Source organism: Sinocyclocheilus anshuiensis, unplaced genomic scaffold (genome assembly GCF_001515605.1).
Source record: "Sinocyclocheilus anshuiensis isolate Anshui unplaced genomic scaffold, SAMN03320099.WGS_v1.1 scaffold2264, whole genome shotgun sequence".
NCBI classification, from domain to species: domain Eukaryota; kingdom Metazoa; phylum Chordata; class Actinopteri; order Cypriniformes; family Cyprinidae; genus Sinocyclocheilus; species Sinocyclocheilus anshuiensis.
The window spans coordinates 95,714-115,030 of NW_015547734.1; the positions used below are offsets into that span (position 1 = coordinate 95,714).

Here is a 19,317-nt window from a genome sequence, read left to right on the forward strand (position 1 = left end):
TGTTCAGTTTTTAATTGTAGTGTCTGTTCTTTTACTGAACTAAATTATTTTTATTACTATAAAAAATAAAAACGAAGGTGGGGGTCGGTGCTGCGGTACGCAAGTGACATAACCGGTGTTGCGGCTTAACACCGGTATCACCGTCAGCAACGTCTATCGCGGCAAGCCTACTCCCATGCTAAACATGGCCAAAGCTTCAAAAAACGAGTTGGTCATATGACAGTATTTCTGTGCCAAATACACTTCTTCAGGGTTCGTATAAGTTTCGGAAAGTATGGCCCTATATGACGTCATAAAGCGCGGAGCACTTTGAAGAGCGTGTGCACACATTAACCAGCAATGCCCAGCAATGGTGGTAAGATGACATTACTAACTTGCAAATTGCTGCCTCTGCCTTTTCAGGAACAAACTTGATGAATGCTTCTGCCTGGTGCCTGAGAATCATGTTAAAAGCAACTTTAGAAAAATAAATCAAGATTTGTGATTTTAAAAGTATATTTAAAGCTGCAGTCTGTAAGTTTTGCCTCTTTGTCGCCATTTCTGTTTGAAAACCTGGAATTGCAGCTGTGTGCGGAATTATCTAGCTTGCATAGGTTGTGAGTGGGTGGCTCCAGCGCGGATGAATTTAATGTATGGACCTGTATGGCATCATAAAGGGCAGATTTCCTTGTATGGGCACTTCTCACGGAAGAGCACGCCCATCAACATGTTTCATTCGGGTTACGGAAGTCGTCGGCAGCGCTGCACAGGACTTGCTTGAGAAGGATTTGTCATTTTGTTTTTAGACCACAAAATCAGCAATGTCACCAAAGAAATATGTTTTTGGTTGTGAGGGAAAGATAACCTTGTTCTGCTTCCCAAAGAACCCAGCATTAAGGGAACAGTGGATGCAGTTTGTTTCTCTGGGGCAGCAATGGAGTTGTGCAAGTATGTTGGTTTGTTCCTGGCATTTCGGTGATGAATGTTTTATAAACAAATTGAAATATAAAGGGTTAGTTCACCCAAAACTGCGTTTTACTCACCCCAGAGGCATCCTAGGTGTATATGACGTTCTTCTTTCAGACGAATATAGGATGCCAGGCCCTCATGCCACCCTCATGGAGTCAGTTTCTGACAGTTTGGTCAGAAACATGCACACTAGAGGTCTACACGGAGGACCCGACCTGGGATCCGTACGGGTTCAGGGCTATATTTTATATTGTCAGCCGGGTCCGGGTCGGGTCCCAATCTATTGCTTTGGGTCCCGGGTCGGTTTAACATTGTGTGTAATACCCGAGTCGATCTGACTCGGAGAACACCCGGCCGTTATCAGAGTCAGTCAGTGCTGTGCGTGTGTTGTTTTGTAACTTTCAACTTGTAAAATTAGGATGAGAAAAGTGTGAGTCGGTAATTTGAAATAAGGTGGGAAAAAAAACAAAAAAACATGAGCGACGTCATCAGAAGCAGGGTGGGCGGAGTTAATGCACATGCACGGTGATAATGGATACCTTCATGAGTGATGCGAGTTATTGATTTTAATAATATTATGAATGAACCATCTTGTTGTTATATCTAAAATTTTTGCTCAGAATCTGCTCAGAGATCACAGTCAGGTACAAGGGAGAAGGCTTCTTACATTAGGTAAGACAAAAAGTTAAATTTTCGCAACTTGTTTATCGACTTGTTAATAGCAATTTGCTGTGGAATATGTGCCGATCGGGTCCAGTCAGGTCGGTGTCTTCCCAGCCGGGTTCGGGTCCATCTTTCAAATAATTGACGGTCCGCTTCGGTTCCGGGTAGTACATTTTTGACATTTCTCGGTTCTGCACGGGCCCGGGTCCAACTTTCAAAATAATAGACGGGTCCGGGTCGGTTCAGTGTAGCACATTTACGGGTCTCTTCGGGTACGAATTTTTGGACCCGTGTAGACCTCTAATGCACACTAGAAGCCTGGTGGAGGTTATATTGTAGGGCTCTGGCAGTGCTCCTCCTGTTCCTCCGCTCACAGAAGAACAGATACCAGTCCTGCTGCTGGGTTGTTGCCCTTCTACAGCTCTAGCTCTTCTTGTGTAATGGCCCATCAAATGGTAACTCTTCCATGCTCTTGAAACTATGCTGAGACACACCAAACCTCCTTTTGATGGCACAGTGATCAACTATTTTGTAGGGGAGGGTCAAAATAACATGAATGAATTTTCAACTTCAGAAAGATGGCAGGACCATGTTTTTTTTATTTTTACACAGAAATTGGTTAGCACAATCTGTTGACTTTAGCCATATTTGTTGCATTATATGCCAACAGTTCAAAAATGGGAAAAGCACTTCCTGTTTTTTTTCCCTCACAAAGTTTGAATGCCTGTAACTCATGAGGTATTAAAGATATCTAAATATTCTTTTAGATTTTCAGTTTTAACAAACTTTTATTTAGTGTCTTATTTTTTAGAGCCCTATATGGTTCACTTCAAGAGATACAGTGCTGCTTGAAAGTTTGTGAACCCTTTAGAATTTTCTATATTTCTGCATAAATATGACCTAAAACAAGAGTAGTGGCTTGCTTCTTGCGACTCTGCCATGGACACTATGGTTGTTCAATGTTCTCCTGATGATGGACTCATAAACATTAATATTGGCCAATGTGAGAAAGGCCTTTAGTTGCTTAGAAGTTAGCCTGCAGTCCTTTGAAACCTAGTGGACTTTTACACGTCTTGCTTTTAGTGTTCTTTGTTTTTCTGAGGTCCTCAGAGATCTCATTTGTTTGTGCCATAATACACTTCCACAAATGTGACCAAACTTTGATAGATCCCTGTTCTCCGATCGGGTCCAGTCAGGTCGGTGTCTTCCCAGCCGGGTTCGGGTCCATCTTTCAAATAATTGACGGTCCGCTTCGGTTCCGGGTAGTACATTTTTGACATTTCTCGGTTCTGCACGGGCCCGGGTCCAACTTTCAAAATAATAGACGGGTCCGGGTCGGTTCAGTGTAGCACATTTACGGGTCTCTTCGGGTACGAATTTTTGGACCCGTGTAGACCTCTAATGCACACTAGAAGCCTGGTGGAGGTTATATTGTAGGGCTCTGGCAGTGCTCCTCCTGTTCCTCCGCTCACAGAAGAACAGATACCAGTCCTGCTGCTGGGTTGTTGCCCTTCTACAGCTCTAGCTCTTCTTGTGTAATGGCCCATCAAATGGTAACTCTTCCATGCTCTTGAAACTATGCTGAGACACACCAAACCTCCTTTTGATGGCACAGTGATCAACTATTTTGTAGGGGAGGGTCAAAATAACATGAATGAATTTTCAACTTCAGAAAGATGGCAGGACCATGTTTTTTTTATTTTTACACAGAAATTGGTTAGCACAATCTGTTGACTTTAGCCATATTTGTTGCATTATATGCCAACAGTTCAAAAATGGGAAAAGCACTTCCTGTTTTTTTTCCCTCACAAAGTTTGAATGCCTGTAACTCATGAGGTATTAAAGATATCTAAATATTCTTTTAGATTTTCAGTTTTAACAAACTTTTATTTAGTGTCTTATTTTTTAGAGCCCTATATGGTTCACTTCAAGAGATACAGTGCTGCTTGAAAGTTTGTGAACCCTTTAGAATTTTCTATATTTCTGCATAAATATGACCTAAAACAAGAGTAGTGGCTTGCTTCTTGCGACTCTGCCATGGACACTATGGTTGTTCAATGTTCTCCTGATGATGGACTCATAAACATTAATATTGGCCAATGTGAGAAAGGCCTTTAGTTGCTTAGAAGTTAGCCTGCAGTCCTTTGAAACCTAGTGGACTTTTACACGTCTTGCTTTTAGTGTTCTTTGTTTTTCTGAGGTCCTCAGAGATCTCATTTGTTTGTGCCATAATACACTTCCACAAATGTGACCAAACTTTGATAGATCCCTGTTCTTTAAATAAAACAGGGCACACACTGACACCTGATAGTCATCTCACTGATTAAAAACACCTCTGAACAGATGAACTCTAATTTCACCTTCAAATTAACAGCTAATCCTAGAGATTCACATACTTTTGCCGCTCACAGATATGTAATATTGGATCATTTCCTGAATAAATAAATGACAAAGTATATATTTTTGTATCATTTGCTTGATTGGGTTCTCTTTGTCAACTTTCAGGACTTGCATGAAAATCTAATTGTGTTTTGGGTCATATTTATGCAGAAATCTAGAAAATTCTAAAGGGTTCACAAACTTTCAAGCAGAAATTAATTAAATTAACCGTTGCATCGCGCTGCAGACACTTTTGTGGGACACTTTTTACGATGGATGGATACTCTTTATTTGACGTCTTTTGGACTATTGTAAAATAACACCCATTCACTGCCATTATAAAGCTTGGAGGAGCCAGGACATTTTTTAACTCCGATTGGATTCGTCTGAATGAAGAAAGTCATATGGCGCTTTTCCACTGCGTGGTACGACTCGGCACGGCTCGGCTTGCGTTTCCACTGCAGTTTAGTATCGCTTTAGAGTGGGCGGGAATTATACACATGTCGTTATAGTTGCGCCACCTCAACTACTGCGACTCCTGAAAAACTTTTTCATTCCACGTCGCCCCATCAAGCTCTCGCTGGATCCGCTCCTCTGCTATCAACGAGAGGAACGTCTGTACTTCCTCAACAGACAACGAAACTTTTTGGTTGTTACAAAAAAGGTGTGCTCGTTCAAAACAGTTGTGTTCGATCCTTCGCTGGCTGTGCTGATTTAAATCTAGCAGTTCTGTTGTGTTTGTGGCGCAAGTTCAGTGACGCAGGTAGTGACCATTCTCTCCGGCCAATCCGTGATCAGCAGCGTTTACACGTCACGTTTTGGTAACGGTACGGTTCACTTGGAACCTCAACCGAGGTGGTACTAAAAAAAAGTACCAGGTACCAGGTACTGTACCCAGTGGAAAAACCCCCAAAAGTGAACCGTACCGAGCCGTACCATGTAGTGGAAAAGCGCCAATAAACACCTAGGATGGCTTGAGGGTGAGTTAGGGCTGTGCAATTAATCGGAAAACAGTTTCGATTTAGATTTTGGCCTCCAACGATTATGAAAATACAATAATCGAGACAAAATGATTATTGCCCCCCATTCTGCCCCCTTTTCCAGCGCTGCGCTTTCGTTCCTCTATAAAAGCCCAATTTCACGTGCAAATCAATAAAATCATGTAACGTGACTTTTGCAAAATGAGACGTGCTTGATTTATAGAAGTATATTTATTCATGTTTTTAAAAGCGTGAAAGAGAACTTGCGCTGCTCCTCAGGAAGATATATGCGCTCACAGACGGAACTGAACACGGACATGTAAAGTCATCTTTTAGCTCAAGGTGCGCGCCTAAACGGTCAAATACACGCAAAAATGTGTCAAAATGCGGCGCTTAGTGGTTATTCATGTATACCTTCATCAGTCATGTAATAAATAAACAAAGAGTTGAGAATGTAAATACGCGTGTAACGGTAAATTGGATCCGTGCAGCTCTTAAAGTGACAGCAGCCTATTTTCCTGCTGCAACTGTGTGCTTAATATTAATCAAACAACAAAAGACAAATTCTAAATTATACACGGCTCGAGTGAAGGACTTTTGTAGCTTTAATAAGAAACAAAAAAGTTTAATTCTTACAGTGAAGACTATGCGGTTTAATTTTACATTTGATTATTCATTAGTAGGCTGTAAACTGCTTGAGACTTGCATAAAAACAATAAAGCACAGTTTGTTTCATTTGTATCTTTTTATTCTATTGTATTTGTCTTTTGCTTTTTTATTACTGACAGTTTAATTATTTTCAATCATTTTGAGGACTTTTTGTTTGTTTGTTTGAAATTCCGCCGGTCTCTTCAATGTAGATGCCATATCAACGTTATTTACAGGAAATATATATTTGATATGTATCACTATCTTTAAATAAATCACTCATATAAAGTTTTGGTCATATGGCCCCCTCATAATTGTGTTAAATAATCGTGATTACAATATTGACCAAAATAATGGTGATTATGATTTTTGATATAATCAAGCAGCCCTAGGGTGAGTAAATTATGGGGTAATTTTCATTTTTGGGTGAACTATCCCTTTAAATTGCACACCTTTTCAGTGGTCAAAAAACAAATGTGGATCACTTTGTGACATTAATAATTAAAATTGGACCTGAAAAAAGTAAAGTGTGACCCAAACTTTTATTTTGGAATATTCATTTTAAGGCCCTATATAGTTCAATCCCATAGACATGGGGATCTCAATGCTGCTCCATTTCCAAACTGTAGAATTTTACCCATTTTGGTCGAAAACCAAATGTTTTTGTGTTTATCCAATCATGACTGTGACACTGCAACCATGCAAATAAGAAAACCTAGGGTTTAGCAATGTACAGTGTAGCGTCTGGACCAATCAGACACACCATTTTTCATTTGATTTAACAAATCAATTATTAATTAGATTAACAAACGTTCACAGACCCCTCACCCAATAAACATACTGGGTGCCAAGTTGTCTGTGAACAGGGCCCAGGACCCTGGTTAAACAGTGTGACATGTATGATTATGAATAAACAGGATGAATTGTTAACCCCGGGTTAGGTATGAGCAATGACTGTGAAACATAATAAGATAACCCAGGATTCCATTTCCCTGGGTTTAGAATGACCCAGGGTTAACTATTTCAAGTGTGAAAGCCCTTAAATGTTTGAGCTCTAATAGTCTGAGGTACTATTAGTGATTCTGCTAAATATGGTTAGAAGTGGATACTACTTGATCTATGACTATGCTTCACATTTTATAATGAGGAAATTCTAATACTCTAAACATACTTCTAATATTCTAAACAATCCAGGTGAGGCAAATCTATAAAACTAAAAGTGTTTGCTTTTCAAGTGTTAAACTAACCTTCAAACAAATACTTGTATTTGGATAGGCTGTGTCTCTGGAGCCATTCTTCAATCTGACTTTCCTTGCCTTTCTTCCAGCGTACCTCCCAGAAGAAAATCCACGAGATTGAACAGAGGACAAAGGTCAGCAAAAAGAGACGGTCCATTAGACCATGTTTAGGCTCCACTCAGACCTCTGTGAGCTCAGGGTCTGCCTTGCTTTCTGCTGTCCTATCTGGTTCCGAGTACTTCTCCCATGTCTTATCCTACTGGGGAAAAGGACAGCATACATATAATTTAGGATTTGTGAAGCATTGTTTGATTGTTTAAGTACAAATATTTGCAGTGCATTCAGAAAGTATTCAAATTTCATTGTCACAGCCTTGCATTGTGTCTACACTGGGCGTGAGTGGTACGACATGATGCAACGAGATTAAAGACAATAAAACTGATGTGGTGCAATGTAAGCGACAAATCTCCATCACTAAACTGATGCCTTGTTCTATTAATGGCATGCTGACAGAAAGGTCAAATGGCCTGAAAATGTTGCTTTGTTGCGTCTAGCGTAGACAGCAACAACATTCACTTCCAACATTATTCAAAATAACTTATTTTGTGTTCAACAGAAGAAAGAAACTGATAAAGGATTGGAATAACTTAAGGGTGAGTAAAGGACAGAATTCTCATTTTTGGGTAAAACTACCCCTTTAATGCTTAATTGAAGCACATTCAGCAGCAATTAAAGCCTCAGGTCAAGGGTATGATTTGCACACCTCAATATTTTGATGAATGTTGGGAACCAAACAATATTGGTGATCAATGACTTCCATCATATTGAAAAAAAAAAGATATTTCTCAAAATATCTTCTTTCATGTTCCACATAAAAAGAAAACATAGTTTTGTAACAACACAAGAGTGTATAAATGTTGACTTCATTTTCATGCTTAGGTGAACTATCCCTTCAAGAATATCTGTTTTTTGCTACATTCAGCTTTCCTTCTACTGTGACCGGTCCCCCAGTTCCTGCCTCTGAAATACAACATGATGCTACCTTCAACATTGAGATAATATTACACAGACGATGAGCAGTTCCTGGTTTCCTCCAGACAGATGCCTCAATTCCATGAATTATTATTCTCACAGCCTGAGTTTTTTTTTTTTTTTTTTTTTCAAATTCTTTTTTTTTTTTTTTTGCAAATTCCAAGTTAAAACTCAGATTGGTGGAGTGTTGCAGTGATGGTTGTCCTTTTGCAAGTTTCTTCATCTACAGAGTCACAGACACATGATCTCGGGAACTCAACCAGTGAACATCAGGTTCTTGGTCACGTCTCCCTTGATTGTTCTGTTTGGCCGAAATGGCCTGCCCTATGAACAATTCTGCTTATTCCAAACTTCTTCCATGTCAGAGCTATAAAGGCACTGTGCTCTTGGGAAGCTTCCAATGCAGTAGAAAATGTTGTAGCCTTCTCAAGATCTGTGACACAATCCTGTGTCTGTTCCTTAGACCTCATGGCTTGGTTTTTGCTCTGGTATGCATTTTCAGATTTTCTTTTTTAATTTTTAAGGTTACCACAAATATACTTTGCCTCATGGCTTGGTTTTTGCTTTGTCATTGTAGACTAGAGAACAGACTTATGTCAAAAAATAAAGCATTTTAGCAAAATGAGGTGCTAGTTCAAATTTAAAAAATGCTTCTACAAAAAATTTCATCTGCAGATATGGTCTTGTTTAGGGATCTGTGCCTTTGTGCATGCAGACATCTGACTGATAAGTAGTGATTGTGTTTTTCAGCAATACAGTGCACCCTTAATTTACAGAGAAAATAAGGTCTGGGAAAAATCTGTAGATGGAAAAATCTTCATACAAGTTCTTTGTGCAGTTTTCTTTTTTTTCTGCTTGTTACTTTGCACTTTTTGTTAGAAATAGTTTATTTACTATTTATTCAGGTTTTTTAAGGTATCTAATATTTTGATACTTAATTTCCATGATCTAAATATTCTTAAACATTTAAAGTTTGTTGTCATTTGGAAGTGTGTAGGCCTTCTTGCATTATTATGCTGTTACATTATGATTATATATTCAGTGGCATACAATGGTCTTTAAAATGACAATAATATCGCTTATCGCAATTATTTCTGGTGCAATATATCGCACAACAAAAAGTTGTTATCGTGACAGGCCTATGTACACTTAGTTTAAACTTAGTTTCACTGAGTGACAGACTTCTGCTAAATAATAATTACTGCAGCTCTGCTAAAATGTCATATTGGTCGTTGAAAATTAAAGTCCTGTTATCAGTACAGACTTTAATTTTAATCTATTACATCAGCGCATACTAGAAGCAAAATACACAAAACTAAAGTCCCCGAAAATTGTTAGCATATATTGCCTACCTAAATAACAATCCAAACCTACATATCTTTAGCTCTGAATCACAGTGGCATAAACAGAACGTATGCGACGTAGAATAATCATACAATGTCAAAGAAAAACAACACTCATTACCGAAATACCCACAATGCAGTTAAAAGTAATTAATAAACCTAAAAAGTACTGTAAGACACTTTACTATTCATATTTAGACAACGGCTGCAGTATTGTCTTCTAGATATTTACCTTGAAGGATGTCTATTGAGAACCGGAAAAACCGCAGGATCTAGCGCTAGCATAGAAGACGCAGGAAATGACGCGGCGTAAGTAAAATGTGGACTGTGTCGCATAATGTTGACGTCAAAGAACTCTTTGTCGCAAAGTGTACCACACGAGGACTAGAGTGCTAATCTCGAGCTCATTCAGCCGTCATGGTAAAATAAAGTGTTTACCTCAATAATGTTTAACAATGTACACAATATCTTTATTTCTTCTTTGGTTTAATGACAACTTGTCTTTGTGTGAATTAGGGAAAACAGAAGAAACAGAAAAAATTTGCTGCCATGAAAAGAATGATCAGTTTAAAGGATCAGAGGATGTGAGTATCAGCATCAACATCATTATTATTATTATTAACCTGTAAGCAACATATGGATTAAAATGCTTCTCGCAAAGTTGATCATATTGATAGCGTGTCACAAATGAGAGAATCGAATGAAATAGGAAATCGTTACAAATTACACTTAAGTTACCGGTGTTGTGCCGAAATCAGTGACCTAGCGAAAACTGACCAGGGGTCGCTGCAGTGTTGCCAACTAATTTTCAGGGGAAGTTGCTAAATGAAGGTCGATTTGTTGCTAAATTAAATTGTGATGTCATTGCACGATGACATTATTACGTAATTATGACGCAAAATTACATCAAATCTCAGGAAACAAATATTTTATGTGTTAATAAAATAATATAACGTAATATAATATTAAAATATAAATAACTATTTTTAAATACAACATTGAATTATTGAACACATTTTTGAACAATTACAATTTTAAGTTTTTTTTTATTGTCTAGTAAACTAGTAAAACTACACATTCTGAACAATTATAGTTTTAAGCAGTGTATTAGCAGTTAGTATAAAAATAGGGCACAATTTATGTTAATATGAAGGAATTTTCCATATTGATTTTTCACAGTTTTTTTTTACCTGCATCTTAAATTACGCATGGCATTTTGTGTTTTCGGGTTACAATGGATAATGGATAATGTCCTGGAAAATAACTTCGTACCTTTTCCATTTTTCTAGATATTTTTCTTACAGTGTACTAACTGATCAACAATCGCAGGTACAAGCTACTAACAAGGTGTATCATAAATGAACAATTATTCAAATATTGAATTATCATTATTAAATTAAACAATTGCAAGTAGCAGCTAACTTAATTCATGTGAATTGTGTACTGCTAGGCATCTTTGGTTTTCTCATTTTCTGTGATTTAGATGGAAAATGTGTGCCTTTTTATCGTTTGAGTTTGATTAGACGTTAGATTAGACGCTGAAGCGAAATGATCAGCGTCAGGTGCTGTAAAAGATGTTTCATGTTTTAAGATTAGAGAAAACGTCCATTGGACAAGCTAGATCTTGTCACGAGCATCTAAATGCTTATATATAGGAAAGAAATGAAACATTAATGCTGCTGCTGTCTGCTATGTTAGCCTACTACTAAGAATGGTTTCCATATGAGATGTTTAGCGCTTATTATGTATAACATATTCCGATTATCTGATAAATGTAGGTCTTTATTCTTATTACTGTTTACTGTAATTACCCAATAATGTTGGAGATCCCACAGTTTGCTCCTTACAAATGCATATGATGCAGTTGGCCAGGGTCTCTGAATCTGACAAATAAAAAAAACATAGCTATCAAAATGTTACTACACTTTATTTCATAATAACTGACAATAAATGTTTAATAAAGTGACTCATGTGATGTAAAGCATATTTATCAGATGACATATTTATAGATACAGTATGGTCTGACAGGTCAAAATTATAGCTACCAAAATGTTACCCCTTTTTACTATAAGTCTATAAGTCTGTGTTCTTCAAACTCATTCAAGTGATGTAAAGATTTATCCTTTTTCCTCTAGGTTTATTCTTGTTGTCTTTTGAGTAACAGTCATCAATTATTAGACATTACTATTACCGAAAAAAATGTCTGTCATTTTTTTAAGGCTATTATTCAGATGGTTTGTTCCTTGTTGCACATTTAACACTGCTGAAATTTATCCACTGTATTCAAAAATTTTTTTTTATTCAAATCCTTACAATTTGAAGTAGCCTACAATCAACTTAGTTGTACAAGTCATTTCAACTTTAATTACATTAAACTGACTTAAAAACATGAGTGTTGTGATGTTTCTTAACACACCTCTGTCTAGATAAGGACAACACATTTTACTTTTAAATTTTCACACACTAATGTGTTATAGTTACACAATTTGTGTCAAGTATGTGTCATTTTTGATCAAATGTTGTATGCAATAAAAACACAGCAAACTCATAGTTTATTGAAGTGAGGAAACTTGCTCTTGAGCAGAGTAATGGCTCAAGTGACGCAAGCAGCAATGTGATTGGCTAATAAATTGCATATTGTGTTGGACACTTGCATTTTTTTTGTTTTGTTTGAACACGTTTAACACAAAACGTGTTAAAATAGTCATAACACAAAAAATATAAAAAATTAACATCCTTTTTTAAGCGTGCATGACTTATTGATCATACCATTTTTTATTTGACACTTATGTTTACATATTTCTAAGAATTTGTATAATGGTTAAAATTATATTTTACTGAGATTCTCTCATGAGGTTTTACTGCCTTCTAAGATTATTCCTATAATAGACAAGTTTTCATTTTAATTTCACAAGTCAAATTAGAGATGAGTTATGATTGAGGTATGGTTCAAATGTTTTTATATAATCTGAAAAAGGTAGGATAAAAAGTGCATGAATAAATAGCCTAAATGAGACTTTTATGTAACTATAACTTATAGTGGTTTCATATCTGCTCACAGATCAACCTTTTACAAAACAAATACAGGAATACATGTAGGCTATAATATAATTATATAGCCTACATGGTAAATGTTCACTGTCCCTTATACATGACTTGAAGTATTTCTTATTTTTTTCAACACAAGTTTACAACACAATCATTCATGCTAATTTAATCTCGATAAACTACATACAATTTGAAAGGTCTACTTTTTCAGCATTACACTTTTTTTTTAAATTTTTTTTTTTATATATATCTGGGTGGAGGGGGTGAACGGTAACAAGATAAATGCGTGTTGGGCAAAGGATATCCTTCTCAATCTGCATTTTTTTTACATTGAATCTGCACAAGAAAATCAGGGGGGAAAATCTGTAAGCCACAAAACAGGCATATAAATGTTTTAATTTCAATTCTGCTTTTTCTCTTGATGCCACATAATACCTTAACATATTTAAAAAAAAAATTCATTAAGTGCAGATTCTTATATGTATAACAAAAAGCTCATATAAAAACAAGCTTAATGTATAGCTCTTATTGCTTTTTGGAAATTATTAAACCAATTAATGGTAGGTACATGTCAAACAACTTTTGTGTAAAAGAGAAAAAAATAGAAGAGGAGCTGAAACATCACGAGTTACTTTATTAAGCATTATATGAAATAAAGAGGAGTAACACATTTCAATAGCTTAAAATTTAACCTGCCAGACCCTATTGTAGCCCATCTACAAATATATCAATATCTGATCATTATGCTTTATTTATATAAAACACACAAAAAATTAGCTCACACATCACATGAGTCACTTTATTAAACATTTATAGTCAGTTATTATGAAATAAAGTGTAGTAACATTTCGATAGCTATGGTTTTTTTATTTGTCAGATTCAGTGACCCTGGCCAACTGCATCATATGCATTTGTAAGGAGCAAACTGTGGGATCTCCAACATTATTGGGTAATTACAGTAAACAGTAATAAGAATAAAGACCTACATTTATCAGCTAATCAGAATATGTTATAAGCGCATACATCTCTTAAGGAAACCATTCTTAGTAGTAGGTTAACATAGCAGACAGCAGCAGCATATAATTTCTTTCCTATATAATAAGCATTTAGATGCTCGTGACAAGATCTAGCTTGTCCAATGGACGTTTTCTCTAATCTTAAAACATGAAACATCTTTTACAGCACTGCTCAGCTCCTGACGCTGATCATTTCACCGAAATCGGGTCACCGATTTCGGCACAACACCTGTTATAATTAATTAATTTATATATATTTGTAAAATCTTTTACACACACACCAAAGCTCCATTTATTGTGAAATATTGTCGCAGTTTAATATATTTTAAAATGCAATTTATTCCTGTGATGGAGAAAATTAATTTTCCAGTCTTAAGTGTCGATTTGGTGTTCAAGAAACTTTTTCAGGAGAGCGTTGATCTGTTCTGCCGACCGCTGCCGAACTGACATATTTAATTGTTGTGTTTACTGTTGTTAATTTACCTGAACCCATGATGATTAAATATGCCAATTGAGCTCCAACACCAACCCCGGTGGAAAAGCAGAGTGTGTGTGCACTGTGCGCACAGAACACTGCACGCGGGTGCTGAATTAAGCTCTTTCGTGTCTTTTTGTGCTTGAATGTTTAAATTGATGACGTGTATTTGTCCGTTCAATTGCAAGAAGATGCAAAGGAGAGCTCAATTCGAACACAGTGCGCGAGTACTCAGTTGAGTTCTTTTGCTTCTATTTGTGTTTGAATGCGTTAAAATCTCTTGAATGTTTCAATTGGCAAGGCTTAAAAACATGTGTAAATGATAAGCTTTCGTGACACCACGCAGCATTGGCCCATCAACTGTCCTGAGCGTATTTCAAGCTGGTCTCGGCCAGTCTCCAGGGGCCTCCCCATAGCCGTGGGCCCATTTAATCACCACCAACTTTCACCCCACTAGTGACAGCCCTACTGTTCATTGAACTTTCTATTCATCAAGGAATCCTGAAGAAAATGCATCACATTTCCACAAAAATATTAAGCAGCCAAATCTTTTTAAATATTGATAATTAGAACCACTATTAATAACTGATAATACCTTGGCACAAAATCGGCATATTAGAATGGCCTCTGAAGGAGCACGTGACACTAAAGTCTGGAGTAATGGCAGATAAAAATTCAGCCTTCCCATCAAGGGAATAAATTACATTGTAAAATGTTTTCAAATAGAAAACATATATATTCAATTGTAATAATATTTTACAATATTACTGTTTTTTACTGTGCTCTTTAAAAAAAATAAAAATACAGGCCTTGGTTAGCATAAGAGACTTATTTAAAAAAAAAAAAAAAAACTTATGACCAGTGGTGTACTTTCTATGGCTGAGACAACAAATCGAAGCATTGCGAATCGAGAAATGATTCTGAGATGTTCCAAATGCATTCTGTTAGATATTGCTTTATTTGCCTGAGCAGTGGTTTGGGTGGCTCGCCAATGTTCTAGATTTCTCTAATACATAAAATACCTCCCGCTAGAGATCCTGCAGTCTACAAAAAGTTCCTGAAGAATGGTGTTGCTTTGTTATTCTAATTGTGTGGACCATTTGGTTCACACCTTTACAAACAGTTTCTGTTGATTGAATCTGAGGCACAGTCACAATGTAAATGCATCTGAACTGAAGTACACATAATCTTTCAGTACATTTCACACTTGCAATAGGGCTGACGATATACAAAAATTTAAATTTGAGGGGTGTGTTTGAACTTTGTGCTCACGTCTTGCATCTTTTGCAGTGTCTCTTACATGAAACAGCGTTAAAAAAACTAGCATCTTATAACCTTGCTCATAACTTTTTCCATTCTTTTTTTCCAGAAAAGAACAGGACAGGGCAAAAACACAAAAGAAGAAGAAAGAAGATCCCTCAGTCATTAAAGAACAAGCAGTGTACGTTTGAATTCAGTATTTCTGACTGTTTGTGTTACTTTGCATCTGTTGATGCATGCTGATTCATAAATTGCAGACATTTCAATATGCTTATTGCGCTCTCTTATCCACAAGACCCTTGAGCAAGGCACCAAACCCCTAACTGCTCCCCGGTGTGGGTGTGTGTGTTTGCTACTCACTACTGTGTGTGTGCGCACTTGGATGGGTTAAATGCAGAGCACAAATTCAGAGTATGGGTCACCATACTTGGCCACACGTCACAATTTCGATATATCAACATTGACTCACAGTATACAGCTTGATTATATATATCTATTCTATTTTTTTTCTCCAAATATAGAATAGCTGTTAGTGAAAAGTATGGGTTTGGGACTTTAAAAAGTTAATCAATGATTCCCAGAGGCACATAAACGTTAATCAGAACTTCACGTATTAACACAAATTAATACAACCATACAGAACTTCAAAGCTCTAAGTAGTGGCCTCTCCATATTCGATTTAATAAAGCATTTTGAAGATATTTCTGTCATGGTAAATTCCATCCCCACATGTAAAACAAAATAGTTTAAACTTAATTTAAAATGACAGAGTATTTATCTGTAACATACAAATTCAAATACAAATACAAATTCAACTTTAAATTATTTTTATATACTCTCCAGTAGTTTTGTCAAAAGTACCTGTACTTCAAGTCAATACTTAAATTTTAAAAACGTAATAATACCAGCCTTTCCGCAATACCAGTAATGCAGAGTAGCGGATCGATCCAGTACCCGTTAATAGGCAGCAGCTTTTAGTCTTTACTGTATTTGTGTGAGCACTCTGTGAAGAGCGTCAAAGATTTCTGTTTACATTGTGTTTTTGCAGTGATGAGTATTGTTGCCAATTACAGAAATATTTGTGTGAACGCAGTGACCAATCAGAGCTGTTTAAATCAGAACCTTCTCAGTAGAGTGTAACAGTCGGGTTCCGGAAATAAAAATGCCATTCATTTTCTCCAAAGGAGAAGATTTTTAACAATAATTGATAAACCTTAAAAGATAGACCAGTTGTGAGCTCCGAGGTTGTTTATCAATTGTATATGCTTTTGTTAAAGCCATCTGTTTGTGTCAATTCAACATATTTTTAAAATAATCTCGTTGAATAGCAGAATTTTTGGTGAAAAACTGCATTACCCATGGCACTGTACAGAAAATTCCACCAATCTGAGAGTCACAGTGAACAAAGCGCACCAAATGAGCTCTGAATAATTTTAGATTTCTCCATAGTTTTTAGCCTACTTCATGAGAGTTTTTTCGTTCACCAAAACCGTTATATATACATTCTTGTACATGTCTTTTTGTCAGATTTCATATACTTTTTTGCTTCAAATAAAATTTTGTAATGTTTTCATTCACCATGTAGCTGTTTGGCTTGGTTCATGGCTTATTATAGAGCTTTAACAAAGACCTTTTTAAAATCCCAATAGAAAAAATTCTTCAGAAACAAGTGCCACTGAAAACGGGGGACACTCTATAGAGCAAAACAGTCAGGTTCTGGAAGCTTGGGCTGCGGGTGAACTGAAGTGATATTAGATTCATTGATTATAAAGAGAGCACTCTTTGCTTGGATTCTCTATGTAACCCATTCATAATTTGAATAAAAGTTTTATTTTTTATGCTGCTATGTACACACTGCAGAGTTTAGAGAGTGAAGGACAAAAATCTATCGAAATAGATCCAGATGGATAACAGAACAACTATGATCCATAGAACCCCTAATTTGAATTAATTGGCTGTTTTTGTCCATACGATGAAATTCAATGGGGTCCATAAGTTTCTTGCACCAAAAGAACAAACAGTAATATGTACAACTGTACAATCTGTACCAGTGGTATTATCAAGTCTTCTTAGGTAGATGATCACGTTATAAGTTTTAGGCATCAGAATATCAAAAATCCAATTTGTAACTGTCAGGCCTAGTTGAACACCACAAACATGTCATCATAGAAAGTGAATTTTAAATTTCATTGCTCAAACTTCTGTTCTCTTAAACTTCTATTTAATTCCTGTAGTGATAATTATAGTAATACTTTTAAATATTTGTGTTTGCATTCATTGTATATAATAATTTTGTGCGTTATCTTTCTTTCAGAGCAAAATACCCATCTTGTATGTTCTTTCAATACAACACCCAGCTTGGACCTCCATATTACATCCTTGTTGATACCAACTTTATCAACTTTTCTATTAAGGCCAAATTAGATGTTGTCCAGTCAATGATGGACTGCCTCTATGCTAAATGTAAGTCTCAACACTCTCAGAATTATTTTCATCAATGCTGATGTGAAAGAGGATGGGTGTATTTTGGATGTATTGATCACTGTAGAGATTCCTATGCAGCAGCATTGAACATAAATGATGCTGTATTTAATACAGAGTGTAACAAAGTTAAAAGCTCAGGGAAGAAGGCGTGAACCAGCAAATATTTAATTTTAAACATAAAACTTTAATAATCATATAAACAAACACAAAACGAAAGTAAAAGCAGCAGCCCCTCACGGACGACTGCCACATAAGACATAATAAAACAACAACATAAGTAGTCCAGGCCTGGTCCTCTCTCGTCCTTCAATGTAGTCACTCCTCCTTTTATCCTTCCGGAGCTCCTCCATGGGAATCGAGACCGGTGTGGCGCACAGGTGATGATCATTATCACCGGCCTCACTCCATTCCCGCGGCTCTTGGCCCCCTCCCCACTCATCACACAGAGTTTATAGCATACACTCTGTGCATACAGTTCACAAAACCTTATCTATATTTGTATATCACATAAACATGTGGTGTATACAGGACTGGAAATGGAAACTGTTACTTTAACAGATGTGATGAAATAGATAACACTGTTAGTCTAGTCCAAAAACAGCTTGATTTATTGAAACGTATATCGAGTAAAAAAAAGTTTCATAACTGCATGTGATGAGGGAGATAAACTGATTAATAGTCTATGGTAACATCACCAAAACAATAATCTTTCAATAAAATAAAATTTCATCCTTTTTAACCATTGTTTTTTTTTTTAAAGAAAGTAAGAAAGAAAGGATGAGCCAGTTGGTAGATTTCCATGCTGGTCTGCAGAAACCAGCAACAGGCTAAATGAAAATGCTAATTCTGTCATGGCGCAGTAAAGGAACACACCGTGTAAACAGGGGTCTGGGTCCAAATGCAGGTTTATTTGACTGCAGGGGAAAACAAAGTAAAAATCAAAACAGAAAACACAAACAGAGCTAAGACTCTGACACGCAGGCTCAGAACAGAAACGGAATCTGACACAATACGGCCACTTCTGGCTTGCATTAGTCCATGTACCAACAATTAATAATCCGCCCAGAGAGGCGTGGGGAAGGCGTATAAATAGCCCTCAGGATGGGCAACAGCTGTGTGTGTGTGAGTGTGTGCACAGGTGTGTGGCATCAAGGTAACGGAGTCCGGGAGGATGGGAAGTGGCGACCTCTGGTGGTGAGAGGGAGAACACCAGACCCAGACCCCTGACAGGACCCCTCCTCTAAGGAACTGCTTCCAGACGTTCCCGAGCACCCAACCCGGGGAACGGCAGAGCGGGGATGGAGTAGGGGGAGGGATGGGGGGCCCAGGTCCGTGTGGTAGCGGGGGACCTGGGGACTGGGGCAGAGCCGGTGGGATGGGCACCCAGAGCAGAACCAGCGGCCACCACAGCGGTGTGTGTGGAGCTGCCGCCTTGAAGAAAACGGAGGCGAGTTCCACCGCCTCAGGGGAACTGAGAGCGGCCACTGCCGCTTCCGGAGCTTTGTGAGCGGACACCGCTGCCTCGGGGAAACTGCAAGCGGGCACCGCCGCCTCAGGGGAACTGAGAGCAGACACCGCCGCCTCGGGGGGAACTGAGAGCGGACACCGCCGCTTCCGGAGCTTTGTGAGCGGACACCGCTGCCTCGGGGAAACTGAGAGCGGGCACCGCCGCCTCGGGGGAACTGCGAGCGGGCACCGCTGCCTCGGGGAAACTGCGAGCAGACCACACCGCTCGTACCGACATCAGCGGAGGTTCCCGCACGCTGCGTACCAGCCCGCGATGCTCCAGGAACGGGCGTGAGG

At 37.6% G+C, this 19,317-nt stretch overlaps 2 protein-coding genes across 5 annotated transcripts in view; one reads left to right on the forward strand and one right to left on the reverse strand.

Moving 5' to 3' along the window:
- Window positions 1–9,532, reverse strand: part of LOC107704359 (apoptosis-resistant E3 ubiquitin protein ligase 1-like) — an 82,994-nt gene extending 73,462 nt beyond the window's left edge. For 3 of the 4 annotated variants that reach the window (XM_016507270.1, XM_016507269.1, XM_016507267.1), the window contains exons 1-2: window positions 9,464–9,532; window positions 6,866–7,115 (exon numbers count right to left, since the gene is read on the reverse strand). In XM_016507270.1, coding sequence (XP_016362756.1) covers window positions 6,866–7,013 — 148 coding nt within the window. In that variant the 5' untranslated portion in view covers window positions 7,014–7,115; window positions 9,464–9,532. The remainder of the gene's footprint in view (window positions 1–6,865; window positions 7,116–9,463) is intronic. The other variant, XM_016507268.1, reaches the window with a different exon arrangement.
- Window positions 9,533–9,551: 19 nt separating this feature from the next.
- The window catches only part of LOC107704360 (rRNA-processing protein FCF1 homolog), an 18,858-nt gene continuing 9,092 nt past the window's right edge, over window positions 9,552–19,317 (forward strand). Inside the window, exons 1-4 of the mRNA XM_016507272.1 lie at window positions 9,552–9,651; window positions 9,748–9,815; window positions 15,140–15,211; window positions 17,345–17,493. Coding sequence (XP_016362758.1) covers window positions 9,649–9,651; window positions 9,748–9,815; window positions 15,140–15,211; window positions 17,345–17,493 — 292 coding nt within the window. The 5' untranslated portion in view covers window positions 9,552–9,648. The remainder of the gene's footprint in view (window positions 9,652–9,747; window positions 9,816–15,139; window positions 15,212–17,344; window positions 17,494–19,317) is intronic.